Source organism: Megalopta genalis, chromosome 14 (assembly GCF_051020955.1).
Source record: "Megalopta genalis isolate 19385.01 chromosome 14, iyMegGena1_principal, whole genome shotgun sequence".
NCBI classification, from domain to species: Eukaryota; Metazoa; Arthropoda; class Insecta; order Hymenoptera; family Halictidae; genus Megalopta; species Megalopta genalis.
In genome coordinates, this window is record NC_135026.1 from 8,275,095 (window position 1) to 8,292,664 (window position 17,570).

The 17,570-nt window shown below is 40.4% G+C and overlaps 1 protein-coding gene and 1 long non-coding RNA gene across 8 annotated transcripts in view; one reads left to right on the forward strand and one right to left on the reverse strand.

Moving 5' to 3' along the window:
* The window catches only part of Tet (tet methylcytosine dioxygenase-like), a 247,985-nt gene that overhangs the window by 41,927 nt on the left and 188,488 nt on the right, over window positions 1–17,570 (reverse strand). For all 7 annotated transcript variants that reach the window (XM_076526256.1, XM_076526254.1, XM_076526257.1 and 4 more), the window contains one exon: window positions 8,702–8,941. In XM_076526256.1, the coding sequence (XP_076382371.1) occupies window positions 8,702–8,941 (240 nt within the window). The remainder of the gene's footprint in view (window positions 1–8,701; window positions 8,942–17,570) is intronic.
* On the forward strand, window positions 3,099–5,252 carry LOC143260526 (uncharacterized). Its single transcript, XR_013034785.1, has 2 exons — window positions 3,099–3,823; window positions 3,932–5,252. It is a non-coding gene; the product is annotated as an uncharacterized LOC143260526 (long non-coding RNA).

Genomic DNA, 17,570 nt, shown 5'->3' on the forward strand with positions numbered 1-17,570 from the left:
TGGCACTGTCGAGCACTGTTTCTATGTGTGCTGCTAATAATGGCGGGATTTTCGTTCGGTCAGACACAGTACGGGGTTTGTTAGAGTTTGTGCAAACATACTTGAACGGGTGAGTTCATTCAAACGAGTTAATATTGGGAATTACAGAGCACTAAACGCAATTAGTGTATCTGTTTTATAGTAATGACTGGATTGCATACTTGAACGGATGAGTTCATTCAAACGAGTTAATATTGGGAATTACAGAGCATTAAACGCAATTAGTGTATCTGCTCTATAGTAATGACAGGATTGCATTTGGTCAAATATAGTAGAAGTTTGATTGTCGCTTGTACAAACTTCAATAGTTCTATTCATTCAAATGTCTTCACACTGAAGAAATAGTTCACCAAATATAGCTAGTATATCTTGCTTGATAATGACTGGATTGTATTGGTCAAATATAGTAGAAGTTTGATTGTCATTTGTACAAACTTCAATAGTTATGATCATTCAAACGTGTTAATACTGGAAATTACAGATTGGAAATTGCTGGAAATTATATTGCTTTATAGGAATGACAGAATTGATTTTGATCAAGTGTAGTACAAGTTTGATTGTCGTTTGTATAAACTTTAGTAATCATATTCATTCAAACGTCTTCATACTTGAGAAACAATTCACTAAATACAACAAATATATCTTGCTTTTAATGACAGGATTGTATTTGGTCAAATATAGTAGAAGTTTGATTATCGTTTGTACAAACTTCAGTAGTCATATTCATTCAAGCATCTTGACACTTAAGAAATAGTTCATCAAATACAACTAATATATCTTGCTTTTAATGTCAAGATTGCATTTGGTCGAATATAGTACAAGTTTGATTATCGTTTGTACAAACTTCAGTAGTCATATTCATTCAAGCATCTTGACACTTAAAAAATAGTTCACCAAATACAACTAGTATATCTTGCTTTTAATGTCAGGCTTGCATTTGGTCAAATATAGTAGAAGTTTGATTATCGTTTGTACAAACTTCAGTAGTCATATTCATTCAAACGTCTTCACACTTGAGAAACAATTCACTAAATACAACAAATATATCTAGCTTTTAATGTCAGGATTGCATTTGGTCAAATGTAGTACAGGTTTGATTATCGTTTGCACAAACTTCAACAGATATGTTCATTCAAACGTCTTCATACTTGAGAAACAGTTCACTAAACATAACTAACATGTTTTGCTTCATAATACCGCCAAGTAAATAATACCGCCATTTGGTTAAACACAGTACAAATTTCATTACTTATTATATTTCATTACTTAACATATTTGAACAAGTTTGTACAAACATTTCTCACGGAAAGATTTTCCTGCTTTGTATAATTGTAGAGCCAACAATCAGGAACATTTAATTCGTCTGGTGGCAAGAAAAGTGATGATTGTGCAACTAATTCAACCAATGATACCAACAAGACTTTTCTTCATAATTGACAGCTAAATCAAACCCTATGACACAATGGTAAAATGTTAGTTACTATACCGGACAGTATATTGAATACTACACACACACTAAAGTGTGCTGAAAAGTTTGATCAATTTTTATCCAATTTTCAATTTTATCTAATTTTTATTCTTTTTTATCTCATTTTTATCCAATTTTCAATTTTATCTAATTTGTATCCAATTTTCAATCTTATCTAATTTTTATCCAGTTTTATCTAATTTTTATCCAATTTTCAATCTTATCCAATTTGTATCCAATGCACTTTTAAACCCCATTACCAATAATTTCCAGTTCCTACTTCGAATCTTGATGATCCGAAAGATCGTTGCAGTAGTAACTGTTTATTTGTCCCGCGTTTACTAATGGAACGAAGGAAGTTTCATCTGCTCGCGAATAGAATTCTGAAGCAGCATCGAAGGGCTCGCGAGTCCACCGGGGAGTCGTGTTTATTGCTAAACACCTTCTGCAACCCCCGAGGTTTTAATATCAGCAGTCGTTTCAGACAAATGAGAAGAGGATTTAGGTGCCTCCCCGCAGCAGAAGAATTCTTCATCAGTCAGCGGGAGCAACATTTTAACCTGGTCAGCTGTTCGAAGCCCATCTATATGATAATTCTCTCCGGGAGAATGTGTACGGAGCACAAGGAAAGAGAGAACCCGACAATAAAGCTGACGGGATCGTTCGCTGGCTATACGGTTTACACTCTCATAACTAATGGATGGATTGGAAGGAATCTCGGCGTCGAAATAATGTTGCAAAAAGCTAACCGGATAATAAATGTTAATACGTCGGCTGTGTGTATCAATTCAAATTGTCGGGATTCAATTTGCCCGGTAGTAAAACCTGCGCAGGAAAACGCATCCATGTTTAGGCGACGAAGAGTCTGTCGGAATTTTTCCGCCGGACGTTTTATAGACGCGGTCGTGTTGTCAACGTTGCGTAGAAAATATGTTGCGTACGATACGAAAAGGTTACTTTCCTCGCATATTTGTCAATGAAGTTAACCTTTTAGGTACGGCTGAATTCTGCGCGAGACTATTTCTCTGGACGGCAGAGTCTGATATGTACTGTACAAAGTCTGATACTGTATATTCTGTCTGTATATACAGGGTGTCCCAAAAATGTCTCGCAATGCGAAAGTGGCGGGTTCTTCAGGCCATTCGAAGCAACTTTTTCCTTTACAAAAATGTTCTACGAGGCACCGTTAACGAGTTATTAACGAAAAACAGTGACCAATGAGAGGCTAGCTCGGCTGGCGCGAGGCGCTCGAGTCAATGAGCGGAACTGGGCTTCGCGCGCTGGTTGGCTGGGCCGCCTCGCGTCAGCCGTACTCGATTCTTATTGGTCGCTGTTTTTCGTTAATAACTCGTTAACGGTGCCTCGGAGAACATTTTTGTAAAGGAAGAAGTTGCTTCAAATGATCCGAGGAATCCGCCATTTCCGGATTGCGAGACATTTTTGGGACACCTTGTAGACTGTTGTAAATCGATGTGAAGACAAAGGAAGTGTGGAACAATGCATATGAAGACGATTATTTGGTTCAAACGATGAGCGAGTGAGCTACTAGAGCAAGCCACTATGTATAGTGGCGCGTCGGGCCTAAAAAGTTAAGCCTTCGGCGATTGGTGCCCGAGTCCGTTGCAGCGGCGAGAGCGTCGATGACAGCGCCGTCTGTTGAACATAACCTAACAGAAACCGATTCGTAACAGAGTGTTTATGTGCAAAATTTTTTACTTCGAAACGCATTGTGCTTCGCAAATGCCACTCGGAAATCGTTCTTACTCGCAAGAAATTGAGAAAGACACCGGGGGATAAGTGCAAGTGAAGCTTCGTCGCTGCAGCGACAGGTACATTCGGCCAATATCGTCGCACCGGCGACGGGATCGCGGAGCTCGCCGAGTAATCGGTGGCGAGCCGAAAGCGAGCAAGGACCAAGGACATAAAACAGGCTCTCTCGCCAGTAAACGTCCCGTTCGAGGCGCGTCTGGCATGATCGTTCGAGGTTCGCCGGTAATGGGGCAGTAAATTCGGCCGGACCGGCCCGTTCGGGGAACGCGTTCCCGTTCCGAGATTGAATCCCGGGGCTCGGCGAAGCGGTCACGAATCCCGAAAACCAGGCCCGAAACGTAAAGGCGAGCCGGATCAATTTAATTGGAAATATACGACCGGAGGACGCTCGCGCGGTCGTCGATTGCGAATCCGGACATAAAATTTCGAAACGAGAATATGCGTTCGAGTGCCGTTCGTAACTGGACCGCGGGATTTTATGGATTCGCGACGAAAATGGATCGGTCGATGCAGCTGAAGATGCCTGAAGAATTTAACAAAACATCGGTAAATTATTTATTTCCAACTGTTTAGTACCGATGAAGGAAAACATTGATTTTTATTTAACCATTTAATTCTTAGATCCGACGTAACAAATTTTTATTTTGCATAAAGGGTTTAGTGATCGTCGCTGTAATAACTGCATTGCCGACGTTTTCGCTGCAATCATTGCTTGGATTTAAAAATACGACCGTTTTCAGCCCCCATAGTGACATCGATAAAATAACCTAAAAAAAAAGAAAACGGTTGAAACGAGCCAACGAGAGGATTCGTTTGCAGAGGTTTTGTCCAGATTTTCGGGATTCGGGACCGGCGTGGTACGACCTTGAGGGTAACCCGATGACCGGAGACACCGGCGTCAGACGCTGGCAGTCCCGGAGAGGATTATCCTCTCGCGCGTGTTCGCGCGGGAAACACGCGTCGCACAACAAGCAGACTGGTTTGCCCAGTAACCTCGCGCCGCAGGATCTCTCGAGGGGTACACAAGGCACGGACGAAAACGAACGCGGTGAAACCGCATTCCTTCCTCCTTCATCAGGACGGAGGAGCCGGCTCTCCCGACCTCTCCTCTCCTCTCCCGGGGGAACGTTTCGCTCTTTCTCCTGCCACGCAGCCGGATGAAAGCGAGAGGGTCATCCGAGCTGCAGCTTCGGGATAAGCGGACGGTCACTGGAGAACCATGCTTTTCCTTTTTGCCCGGATAAGACCCTCGTGATGCAAGCGCGCCGCTGCTAACTCCCTCCGACGGGGATCAGCCGGATCATTCAACTGCTCGGCATTTTCTTCTTGACGCGTTACACGATGCTCGAGGAGAGGCGCGCAACGTTTAGACAATCATTTCTTCGAATTTGAAAACCTGTTTCTCGTTGAAGAATGTGGTGCACGGTTTTCTGGGATCTGTTGGACGCAGACGTAAACCAACGAATACGTGAATTTTGTTTAGGTTGGGCTAAATGTGTTCGCTTAATTCAGATTTAAATCAGACCTAAACTAGACCTAAATCAGGCTTAATAGAGACGTAATATAGAGACATAACCTGGACATCTTCTTTCAAAATGTTGTTAAAATTAGGCAACAGTCACAAAATCCTTTTAATAAACTTGAAAATCACTTTTTGATCGCTATGAAGTCAACCCAGGAATAAGTTTTCTAAAATCCATAAGGTGCGAGAAGATAGAAACCCAGACCTAATCTAGACACTTCCTTCTCAAAATGTTGTGAAAAGGGAGAGAAAACTGATTGCGTATCACAGACCTAAACGAAACCTAAACCAGGCCTAAACTAGACCTAAACCAGACCTAATAGAGACGTAATCTAGACCTAAAGCAGATCTAACCAATATCTAACCTAGATATTTTCTTCTAAGATGTTGTTAAAGTTAGGCAACGGTCATACAATTCTTTCAATAAACTTGAAAATCACTTTTCAATTACTACGAAGTAAACCAAAGTTTTCTAGCATCACCTAAAGTGCAAGAGGGTAGAAACCCAGAGACCTAACCTAAACACTTTCTTCTCAAAATGTTGTGAAAAGGGAGTGAACAATCATTGTAGATCACACAATCCTTCCGTTACAATCTATTAAGAAAATCCTAGACTTTTTAAGGATCTACAAGCTTCAAAAAGATAGCAACAGAGACTTAACTAGACCGAACCTAGAAATTTCCTTTTTAAGATTAGAGAAAAATAGTTATGAGTCATACAACCTTTTTATCCAAATTAAAAATCACTCCTTGTCACAATCCGTTAAGAAGTCTCTAGTTCTTTAGGATCTGCAAGTTCTAAAAAGACAGAAACCCAGATATAAACTCGACCTAACCTACAAATTTCTAACCTAGACCTAACTTATAAATTTCCTCTTTAAGATGCTGGCAATGTTCGAGAAAAGTAGTTGTGAGTCATATAATCTTTTTATTAAAATTCAAACCCCTAGTTCTTTAGGATCTACAAGTTCCAAAAAGATAGAAATTCAGATCTAACCTCGAACTAACCTAACAATTTTCATTCAAAAATATTGATGAAGTCAGAGTCGTATAATTGTGGCTGTTAATCAAACTTGAAAATCATCTTTCGTTACAATCTATTTATTACTAAGAATAGATGGAATGCAAACATAACCTCCAAAGTCCGTGGTTCTCAATCAATTTCTCATGCAAGTGACGAAACGAAGCTATTTTACCAAAAACGATACTAAAACTGACAAAAGTCACTGCAGCAAATAATTAGCTCATTTCAAATTTCTAGCGCATCCTTTAAACCTACTTAACTAGATATAATTTAGAAATTTTCTTTTCAAAATATTGCGGAGTTAGAGAAAAATAATTGCGTGTCACAAAATCTTGTTATCCAACTTGAAAATCACTTATTGTCACGGTCCATTAAGATTTAAGATCTACAAGTTGCAAAAAGTCAGAAACCCATACCCAACTAGACCTAACCTAGAAATTTTTATTCCACAATATTGTTGAAATCAACGTCACGTGATTACTAAAAACATGGTCTAACCTAGACGCAACTCGAACATAACCTCCAGTCTATTTGACCAAAAACGCTACTAAAACTAACAAAACCCACTGAAGCAAATAATTACCCCAAATGATTTCTAGCGTATTTAACGCGTTTAGGTGTGAAGTGTCCTGGCACGAGCAATCAAGATCTTATCGAGCACGTTGATGGGAGCAGTGTCGGTTAGCACAAGTGCAACGAACCCGAAGGTTGCTACAACAATAACCAGACGAAAGAAACGGCGAGCGAACATTCTTCGTACGTCGAAGCGCCGGGGGAATCTCCGCGGCGACAGGTACGAACGAGAAGAGACTTTATGGACAATAAACACATCAGCGTGGCGGCGTCGCGACAGAAATTAGCGGCAAGCAAGTTTGCGATCCCGCGGCAGTCAGGTATTCGAAGCTCGCCGAACAGGCGAGGCAGGCGTGTTTCCTTGTAGGGCGAAGACAGATTGAAGTAATGAGCCGGGTATGGTCTAGGTCAAGGTCCTTGGCCCGGGTTCACCATCGGTGTACACGAAACGGAGGACTGGGTCGCGCCGATGGGGAGCTGTTTATTCCCCGAAGTGTGCTACGTGTTACATGCCGATATACAGGCCGAGATTAGGGGGCCGGGGGTGGCGGGATCGATGCGATCCTTAGGGACCAAGACGCTTGTAATCCTATAAAGGATTTTCAGCTCGAGTTGAGCTCGTGCCAAGCGGGTAAACTACCGAACACGCAACAGACGATTCTACTGGCAACCGGCGCTCCCGTCATGTGCGAACCGTTTGAGTGGCTCGGAAATCATAATAGTGCCGTAAGTCACGTTTTTTTTTCTCGCTGCGATCTATCGTTTACCGACCGAATTTATTTTCAATATAATCTCGACTCAAGTTAATTCGTACTGACCTTATAATTGATTTTCATTGGTTTTTTTTAACATTTCCGCGTGTATAGGTTACAGTTCGAGACGTAGGTTAACGGTTTCGAAAGTGTGAGTTACGCCACTGTAATCCTAACCTATTCGTTTTACGAGGAATCTACTTTTCGAAAAAGACTAAACTCTCTTCGGTTCGTATCAGTTTTGTATGGAAAGTGTTTTTAGTGAGTTTTACAATAAATGTTGTTGCGTATCCATCGTCTCAGATTTGGCAACAGTGGCTTAGACACGCATTTTTATTCCGCATGAAGCGAGTCACGGTGAAAAGAAATAATTTAAACACTGTATCAAATTTTGTTCGTTAAGTGCTGTTCTAATTCATATAAATACTTTGAAAACAACACCAAAATTGATTTACATTTAGTTTTAAAGAACGAAAGATTTAAAAACGTTAGGAACCAACGCAATCCAACTTCAAACTAGAACTCGGACAGTTGGCAACACTGTTCTGTTCGTCCACGAAACTCGTGGAACTTCGTTGAGCAAATCTTCGTTACTTTTCGTAAAAGTTCGTTAGTTTGTTTGTATGTAAAATTAATTTCGATAATTGCGAGCGGACTTTTCGAAGAGCATTCTAAAGAAGATTTATCAGTTAACAATGTGAAAATAATAACAATTAAATGAAGCAAATTAAAACAGAAAGTATGAGAATAAATCGAAACCAAGCAAACGAAGATATTTTTAGACTCTGAACAGCGCACCGTTGCATTGTAAGCGATATTTTTAAAAAGTGCCTGCATTGTGCGGCTGACATTTAAGATGACATTTAACACAGATAACACACCAGAAGAATTTTAGTGTACATTATTACCAACTTACTAAAAGTTATCAAAGCAAGAAACAACTTTCTACTTATCTCCCGTTTCGCGCAATCGGTGCAATAACTTTTTATTTTGTATGAAAATTCGCAGTCTATTTATAGCGGGTTCAATGTGTCGAGCCGGCGAACGTAAACGGAACGTCTGCGTGACGTTCACGTGATCAGTGTCAGCGGCAGAAGCTATTGGCTGTCCAGTGTCGAGCTCAGGGCCGACATTTTCTGGTCCCTTGATGGGGGCCCTTGCTTGCTATATGTATTTCCCTATATAATTTCTGACATTTAATGTAATTTTAATTTCTATTTAGAAAAAGCACCTTAAAAAGCATCTCGACAAAAAATTAAATGATCTATATAAAAATAATTTATTTCACTGAATATTGATTTCTGAAGAAATTGAAATAATTTCTGCGATATTTTAAGAACTTTCGCATGTTTAATTTTAAGAAATAAATAACCGATCGAATTGAATTAAAAAAATTTCACTAAGTATTATTCAATAAATGCGCAGTCAGTGTTTGATAATAAACTAAAGGCAAGAGTAATTGGCTATCGCACTGTAACTAGTTGCGCTACCCTAACATGAATCGTGGTGTAACCGAATCTGGACGAGTCCGGAAAGAAAAGTCGTGTACTCACCATAGAAACGACAGGCGGCGGCGGATTTCCGTTCCTGAGGGCGCCGGTTTGCTGGTTCGCCGCGGGATTCAAGCTGTCCTTGGACTGCTGCATGGGATCCGGTTGATGAATCGTTTGTTGAGTTTGTTGTTGTGGTTGTTGTTGGTGCTGCTGCAGACCGCCTATACCAGCCTGTGGACTGCCCAAGCCTGCAGGTGCGCTGTCTGGTGTGCTGACTTGGCGGGCGATCTTCCGATAACTCTGCAACAGAAACGAGTTCATCTTCCGTTAGAACGTTCACACGATTCGAATGTACACTGAGCATCGTTATCAAAAACTTGGTGGTCAAAAATATTCTGAGAAATATTGTTTTTAAAAACATCATTCTAAAAAATATCGTCATCAGAAACATCGTTCTAAACAATATTGTCATCAGAAACATCGTTTTCCGAGACATCATTCCCAAAGACATTATTCTAAAAAATATTATTCTCAAAAACGTCGACCTCAAAGACATCGTTTGTAACAGCATCATTCTCGAAGATACCGTGCTCACAGACATCGTACTAAAAAACATTATACTCAGAGACATTTCCAAAGACATCGTTCTAAAGAACATTGTCCTCAGAAACATCATTCTCAATGACATTGTCCTCAAAGACATGGTTCTACAAAACATTGTTCTCAAAGACATTATTCTACAAAACATTGTTCTCAAAGACATCGATTTTGAAGACGTCACTCTCAGAGACAGCTCTCTCAAAGACATCGTTCACAAAGAAATCGCTTCCAAAGACATCGGTCTCGAAGATATCGTTCTAAAAAAAAGTGTTCTCAAAGACATCGTTTTTGAAAACATCGCTCTCAGTGGCATTGCTCTGAAAGATATTGCCCTCAAAGATAGCGTTTTCAAAGACATTGTTCTCAAAGACATGGATCTCAAAGATATCGTTCTCGAAGACATCGCCCTCAAACACATCAGTCTCAAAGATATCGTTCTAAAAAACATTGTTCACAAAGACATCGTTCTCAAAGACATAGATCTCAAAGATGTCGTTCTCGAAGACATCGCCCTCAAAGACATCGTTCTCAAAGACATCGTTCTCAAAGACATGGATCTCAAAGACATCGTTTTCGAAAACATCCCTCTCAAAGACATCGATTTTGAAGACGTCGCCCTCAGAGACAGCTCTCTCAAAGACATCGTTCTCAAAGACATCGCTCTCAAAGACATCGTTCACAAAGAAATCCCTTCCAAAGACATCGGTCCCGAAGATATCGTTCTAAAAAACAGTGTTCTCAAAGACATCGTTTTCGAAGACATCGCTCTCAATGACATCGCTCACAAAGACAGCGCTTTCAAAGACATCGTTCTCAAAGACATAATTCTCGAAGATATCGCTCTCAAAGACATCGTTCTAAAAGATATCGCACTGAAACACATCGATGTCAAAGACACCGTTTTTGAAGACAACGCTCTGAAAGACATTGCTCATAAAGACATAGCTCTCAAATACATCGTTTTCGAAAACATCGCTCTCAAAAACATCGATTTTGAAGACGTCACTCTCGGAGACAGTTCTCTCAAAGACATCGCTCTCAAAAATATCGCTTCCAAAGACATCGGTCTCGAAGATATCGTTCTAAGAAACAGTGTTCTCAAAGACATCGTTCTCGAAGACATCGCCCTCAAAGACATCGGTCTCAAAGATATCGTTCTAAAAAACATTGCTCATAAAGACATCGCTCTCAAAGACACCGCTCACAAAGACATCGTTCTCGAAGACATCGCTCTCGAAAACATCGTTGTAAAAGACATCCTTCTCAAAAACATAATAAATAATTAAAACAATTCGTTCTACTTCCAACTTAAAATAAACTTTCCTCCGTAACGCTATATTTCTTCACAAAGTCATCGTACAAAATACATTGAAACGATAAATACATTTGAAACATCGTAGTCGAAAAATTGACTCCTGTTCAAAAGCGTTGAGAAACATCCCAGCTGAACGGTGCAACGTAATCTGTAGAAAATACAAAGTTCATCCGCTCTGTACAATAAATCGGCGGCGAGACGGCGTAGTGTGGAAACGGCGTTAAGAATTTATTCGCGAGCACGATGATGTCAGAGTAATTGGAAAGAAACCTAAGCCTCGGCCGCGGGTAAGTATAGCCGCAGCTGCCAAGGTTTCAATTTACGTTCGCTACGTGGTATAGTCGCGCACTAAATACTTTAGCAACCAATAAATTCCGTCGCCGGTTATTGTAGTCGGCCTGTAGCCAGTCTCCAATCATCCGAAAGAATTCCAAAGAGTAAGAAAAGTGTTACGGCGGCGGCGGAGGGGGGAGGGGGGAGACACGGTGACGTTCCCGCGTAAAGAAAGATGGCGGACAGGAGGAATTCGAGACGCGGAGCCGTTAAGGGGGCAATTTACGGGACAGGGACGGCCATTGGCTCGGATCTCAATTATCCAATAACTTTCATCGTCGAGCGCCGCGAGAGGTTGAACGACACGCGAGCGAGGTTTCTGCTCGGACCGAGGAAAATGTCTCGTTGCGACAAAAAGCGAGACGAACGCCGGCGAAGGAAGGAAGGGAGGAAGAACGGAAGGAAGGAAGGAAGGAAGGAAGGAAGGAAGGAAGGAAGGAAGGAAGGAAGGAAGGAAGGAAGGAAGGAAGGAAGGAAGGAAGGAAGCATGGTGTGCGGTGGTCGGCTGCACGCCGGTGTGACCCTAATGCTAAAAATAACAAGGTGGCCCGAAGTAGGCCGAGCCGGCTGAAACGGTTTCCATAGTTCAACAAGCGCCGCCGCGCCGCTGCCCGAGAGAAGCTGTGACCACCGGGATCCCTGGCCCCTTCAGGGCAAACTTGATCAATTATTACGACGTCCCCGAGAGCGACGCTATTCCACGGACCTCGTTCGCAGTCCCGTGACGCGAATTATCGGGAAACTTGAACGGCGATCTTACCACGGCGTCGGTCCCGAGCGAGCCCCCGTTCGCGCCGTTTCCTTTATCAACTCGTTCATCGCACGTATACTCCGCTTCGTAATTGTAGTGTTAACTCAGTTCGCGGTGCTTGAATCGTCTTACCGCGGTACAGAAATCAAGAAACTGTATTTCGGTAATTATTTATCGAATTATTTATCGTCTTTGATTCTGATCAAATTTATGTATGTTGTGCAATTTGATATTCTGAACAAGTTTTTCCTTTACGGAAATCGTCTATCTGCTTTAGTTTCTGAGATATCTGCGGAAAACTGTGGACCTAACCTAGACCTAACTTAGAAGTAACATGGGTCTAACGCGGACATAATCTATGATGTTTAGTAACCTATAATCTGATCTGCAAGTAGTATACATTTTTTCAAGAACGGATCTTCAAATCTACGACATTGTAAGTATAGGTTAGGTCTATAGATCTTGATAGAATTTAACCATGTTGTACCGAACGACATTTTGAACAAATGTTTCCTTTACGGAAGATGTCCATCTGCTCTAGTTTCCGAGATACTCGCGAGAAACTGTAAACCTAACCTAGACCTAACCTAAACCTAGCCTAGACTTAACGAAGACATAACCTATAACGTTTTCTAACCCACAACCTGTACTTATAATGTCCACTTTCTAATTCACGGCAACAGCCAATATCTTGAACATTGTATGTATAGGTTATGTCTGGATTACGTCTTGGTTAGGTCTGAGTTAGGTGTACAGTTTTTCGTGAATATCTCGGAAACTAAAGCAACTGGACATTTCCCGAAAAGGAAAAAGTTGTTTAGTACGTCACGCTGCACAACATATTAAAATTTCATCAGAATCGAAGTCGAGAAGACTTTCACAGATAATTGATAATAATTGATTAGGATAATTGCCAATAATATGGCTCTGAATAGTTTCTATAAATTCAAAGTGCTATTAAATGAAAAGATGTTGCTCCGTTTCTTCGATTTATTTTTTCATGCAGAATGACCACCTGTTGTCCGTGATTTTGTGGACACCCCGTACACAACACTATTAACAGGACAAATTGGTAGACTCGAGGAAACAATACAATTTTATAAAATATATTAAGTAGAATATATATTAAACATAATATATTAAATAAAATATACTAGATAAAATATATTAAATGAAATATACTAAATAAAATATACTAGATAAAATATATTAGATGAAATATACTAAATAAAATATATATTAGATGAGATATACTAAATAAAATATATTAGGTAAAATATATTAAATACAATATATTGAATGAAATATATGAAATACACTATGTGTGTTAAATACAATATATTAAATAAAATATATTAAATACAATATATATATATATATATTAAATAAAACATATTATTATTATGTAACTGTCCTGTTACCTGAACAGCAGTGTTCCCCTAATTGGCATGATCACCAGGTCCGTATTATCGAGGTTGCAAAAACAGAATCGGAATTATTTATCGAAACGAAAGCAGCGTGGTTCTTCCGAAAAAATAATGGCGCAGCATAATGTGCTCGCGTGGATGAAACCGATACGCGTCGGCGAAAAAAAACTTCGTAATCCGATCGACGACGATATTACAGAATATTAGTGACTGTATCGGGCCCGGGAATTTATTGACCACGACGCCGCCACCGCAGCTGAAAATTTATGCAACGGAATTCAATTTACATTTACGACGGTCCCAGCTGCAATCGAGCGCCGCCGCGCCGTCAGGAATAAACGATAAAGCCGGGGAGCACGGTTTGGAATCACTGGGATCATTACTCGTCGAACGGTGTACGGCCGGTGATCCCGCGGACGTAATTCACACCTGTCGAGAGGAGCCACGACGCCGTAAGAAAGCCACGATTTCATGTTGCCGGTCCCATCCCGCCGCTCACGCTACTTTCCGCCCCATTGAAATTCCAGCGTGATTGTGGAGCGCGGCGGACGCTAACGGAATGATTAAATTCCTCCGCTGGAGGCTCGACATGGTATTTTTGGCATTACGCTTGGTTAATATCAGCTGGCCGCGGAGTTAACGTCTCACTAACTTTTCTGCGGTCTTGACACCCGGCGCATCAGCAGACGGAACATCGGATTCCCGAGATTTCTCGGACCTCGCCGGGATTTAAAAAGCTCCCGGATTTTTAGGTGAATGGAGCGATTTAAATGGTCGAGGTTAGGTCACGTTTAAGACTGGGTTAGGTCAGGGTTAGGTATGATTATCACTGTTTTAGGAAGAAATAATTATTCCGTACGTTTGCAGTATTTGGTAATGCGCAAAGCTATTTTAACGAGTTATCGTAATTTTTAAGACTGGAAGATTAGTTTTTTGCTTTAAATATAATGTAGACCTAACTTAGACCTAACGACGACTCGTAGACCAAACATAAACCTAATCCAGATTTAGCTGACTAAAACAGCAATAATATATTCGTCTTTCTTTTCTGTTTAGAGGTTAATACAGTCTTAAACCAGACCTAACTGAGACATAACCTAGACCTGACCTAGATTTATTGCAGATCTAACATAGAGCTAATCCAGAATTTGCTGACTAAAACAGAAATGATATAATGATCTTTCTTTTCTGGTTAGAAGTTAATAAAGATTTAAACCAGACCTAACTTAGACCTAACCTAGACGTATTACAGATCTAAAATAGACCTAATCCAGATCCAGCTGACTAAACCAGAAATGATATAATGATCTTTTTTTCTGATTAGAAGTTAATACAGGCTTATATAAACCAGACCTAACCTAGACCAATCTCAGACTTATTGCAGACCTAACATCGACCTAATAATTAATAAGCAGTAATGATTACATTACTGTTGTTTAGATGTTAATACAGACTTAAACCACACCTAACTTAACCTTTACGTAGACCTAATCTAGACTTATTGCAGACCTAACATCGTCCTAATCCAGAATTTGCTGATTAAAACAGCAGTAATGTAATGATCTTTCTTTTCTGTTTAGATGTTAATACAGACATAAACCAGACCTAACTTAGACCCAACCTAGATCTAACTTAGGCTTATTGCAGACCTAATATAGTCCTAATCCAAAATTTACTGATTATAACAGTAATAATATAAAGATCTCTTTTTCTGTTTAGAAGTTAATACAGACTTAAAAGAGTTTAGCATATTTACAACACTTCCCAATTTACAATTGCATTTACTGTCTCATTGTAATTTTTACGAAACAAAATAATAACAATATAGAATATTGTTCCAACAATCTGCACAGTTTGTAAACCTAGTATCTGTTTAATGACCTCGCCAGAAATTATGAGAAATAGAATTATTATTTAGCTTATCGAAAATATTCTACAATTTCCAATCGCATTGTAATGTATCGTTACGATTTTCAAAGAAAGAACAAACGTTGCCGCAACGTTTTTTCCCGCCGTGTAAAATAGCATTTGAACGACACGGGAAAGTACATTTCTAAGCGAAATGCGTGGAGGATAGATAGCGCAGATAACGATTGACGAGAATCGCGTACGCGTTTTTCAAGGTGTTCGAACGTTGCGTAACAGGCGAACTGATCCGCAACAGCCTTGCAGCGAGGTCTGAAATTACCTGGTGGCATAACCGGGGCGTGTCGATCCACGACACGCTTCAATTTTCCATGTACGGAGAGTCCTCTAATGATTCGCGCCGCCTGCGAGGGCAGACTGCACGCGATCCTGACGCGCAACAAATCGTAATATAACAGTGCTTAGATGAATCATTCTCGCTATAACTGGACTTCTTACGTGTTCGCGGCAAATTATTGCAACATGTTCATCGCTTAAAAGAATGTTCCCGTCGCGTTACATCGCACACGATTGTGCGTTCTATACAACAAATCATCCTATCGAATTAAATCTCATAATCGTCCAGCTTGTAACAACGCGATTCGATGACTCGGATAAACATTTTTTTGCCGCGATGCGTCGAAGTGAATACTGATTTCCGATCGGCGATTCGGCGAAGTGTTGTATCTACGATATCTGATAGTTCACTTATCGGTTCATTCATGGTCTAAAGATATCATCGAGCGCCGATCCCATTAATATGTTTCGATATAAGTGGTTCTTAGATTTTCTTCCATTTAATTGAATTCCGTTTCGAACAACGTGATCACGGTGCAAGATATCTGTGCACGATGTAGGTGTTATCTGAACAGTCTGGAGTCCACATAATAAAGATAGCAGAGAAAGTAACACTTTCTCTTATCGCACCCGGCGGTCGAATAACAAGAATCGACGGATTTATGCACACTGGTGGGCACAATTTGCTTCAACATTTTTCTGTTCACTCTCTGACAGATGCAGATTGATCACAGGAAGCCATAAGTCCAGTCAGTTGCAATGGTTGACTATGAAAAATCTTTAAAGCTGCGCTATTTAGATCCTTATAATGTCTAACTTGTATAAACTTACAGGGGGTACAGGCGAAACGGGAGGATTAATCATACTGACAATTTTTTTTACACTGTTTAACAGGTGTAGATTAACCTTAGTAAACCATAAGTTCAGTCAGTTGCAATGGTTGACTATGAAAAATCCTCAAAGCTGCGCTATTTAGACCCTTATAGTGTCTAACTTGAATAAACTGACAGGGGGTACAAGTGAAACGGGAGGATTAATTATGCTGACAATTTTTTTACACTGTTTAACAGGTGTAGATTAACCTTAGTAAACCATAAGTTCAGTCAGTTGTAATGGTTGACTATGAAAAATCCTTAAAGCTGCGCTATTTAGACCCTTGTAGTGTCTAACTTGTATAAACTTACAGGGGGTACAAGTGAAACGGGAGGATTAATCATGCTGACAATTTTTTTACACTGTTTAACAGGTGTAGATTAACCTTAGTAAACCATAAGTTCAGTCAGTTGCAATGGTTGACTATGAAAAATCCTTAAAGCTGCGCTATTTAGACCCTTATAGTGTCTAACCTCTATAAACTTATAGGGGGTACAAACAAAACGAGGGGATGAATCGTGTTAACAATTTTTCTGTAGTATCTCCAATAAATGCATATTAACTACCCTAAGTAATTAATTGATTTTTGCGCATCGTTTATCCAAGAAAAATTCCCAAAGATTCACTTTTCAGCAAATTACAATGTGTCCTCTGTAAAGTGTATAAACTTTGACAAGCGGCACATAAAAAACAAATGACTAAATCATGTTAAAAATTTTTGTATACACTCTTCAATCGGTGTAAATTCACCACACTAAGCAGTAAATTGATTTACGCGCATCGTTTATCCAAGAAAAGTTCGCAAAAATTGACGTTTTAGCAAGTAACAAAGTGTCCTCTATACGGTGTACAAACTTTGCCAAGGGGCACACTGGAAACGAAAGGCTGAATCATGTTAAAAAAATTTGTGTACACTCTCCGACATATGTAGATTAACCACGCTAAGCGATAAATTCATTAACATCTACAGCTTGTCTAGAATAAATTCTCGAAAATTTGGTGTTTCACGATCAGGTGCGAAGTGAGCGTACGATTGCTACGTGTGTACCTGTGTGATCGTGAATTGTCCGCGTCACGTGCACGCGCGTTTATAAATAGGCAAGGTCTCGGGCCCACGCTAAGCTAACGAGGGAGTAGGGCTTGTACGCACACGAAACGTCTCATCACCCGCTGAGATATTTCCCTCGGACTCGGTGCTCCCACGAGATCAGAGATCCAAACAGCAACATGTGCTACCACCAACCTCCGCTGGGAACGGTTCCAGCAACGCTTGGAACCTCTAGTTACGGTCATGTGACGGAAATACGCCTTGCAGACAGAGGAAGTCTCGAACTCGAGGAGAACAGGCCAGGAGAATGATTGTGTGACGCGGTTTTTGATGACGTACGATCAGAATTTAGTGTTTCGAGGGTGAACTCCGGCTGTTGT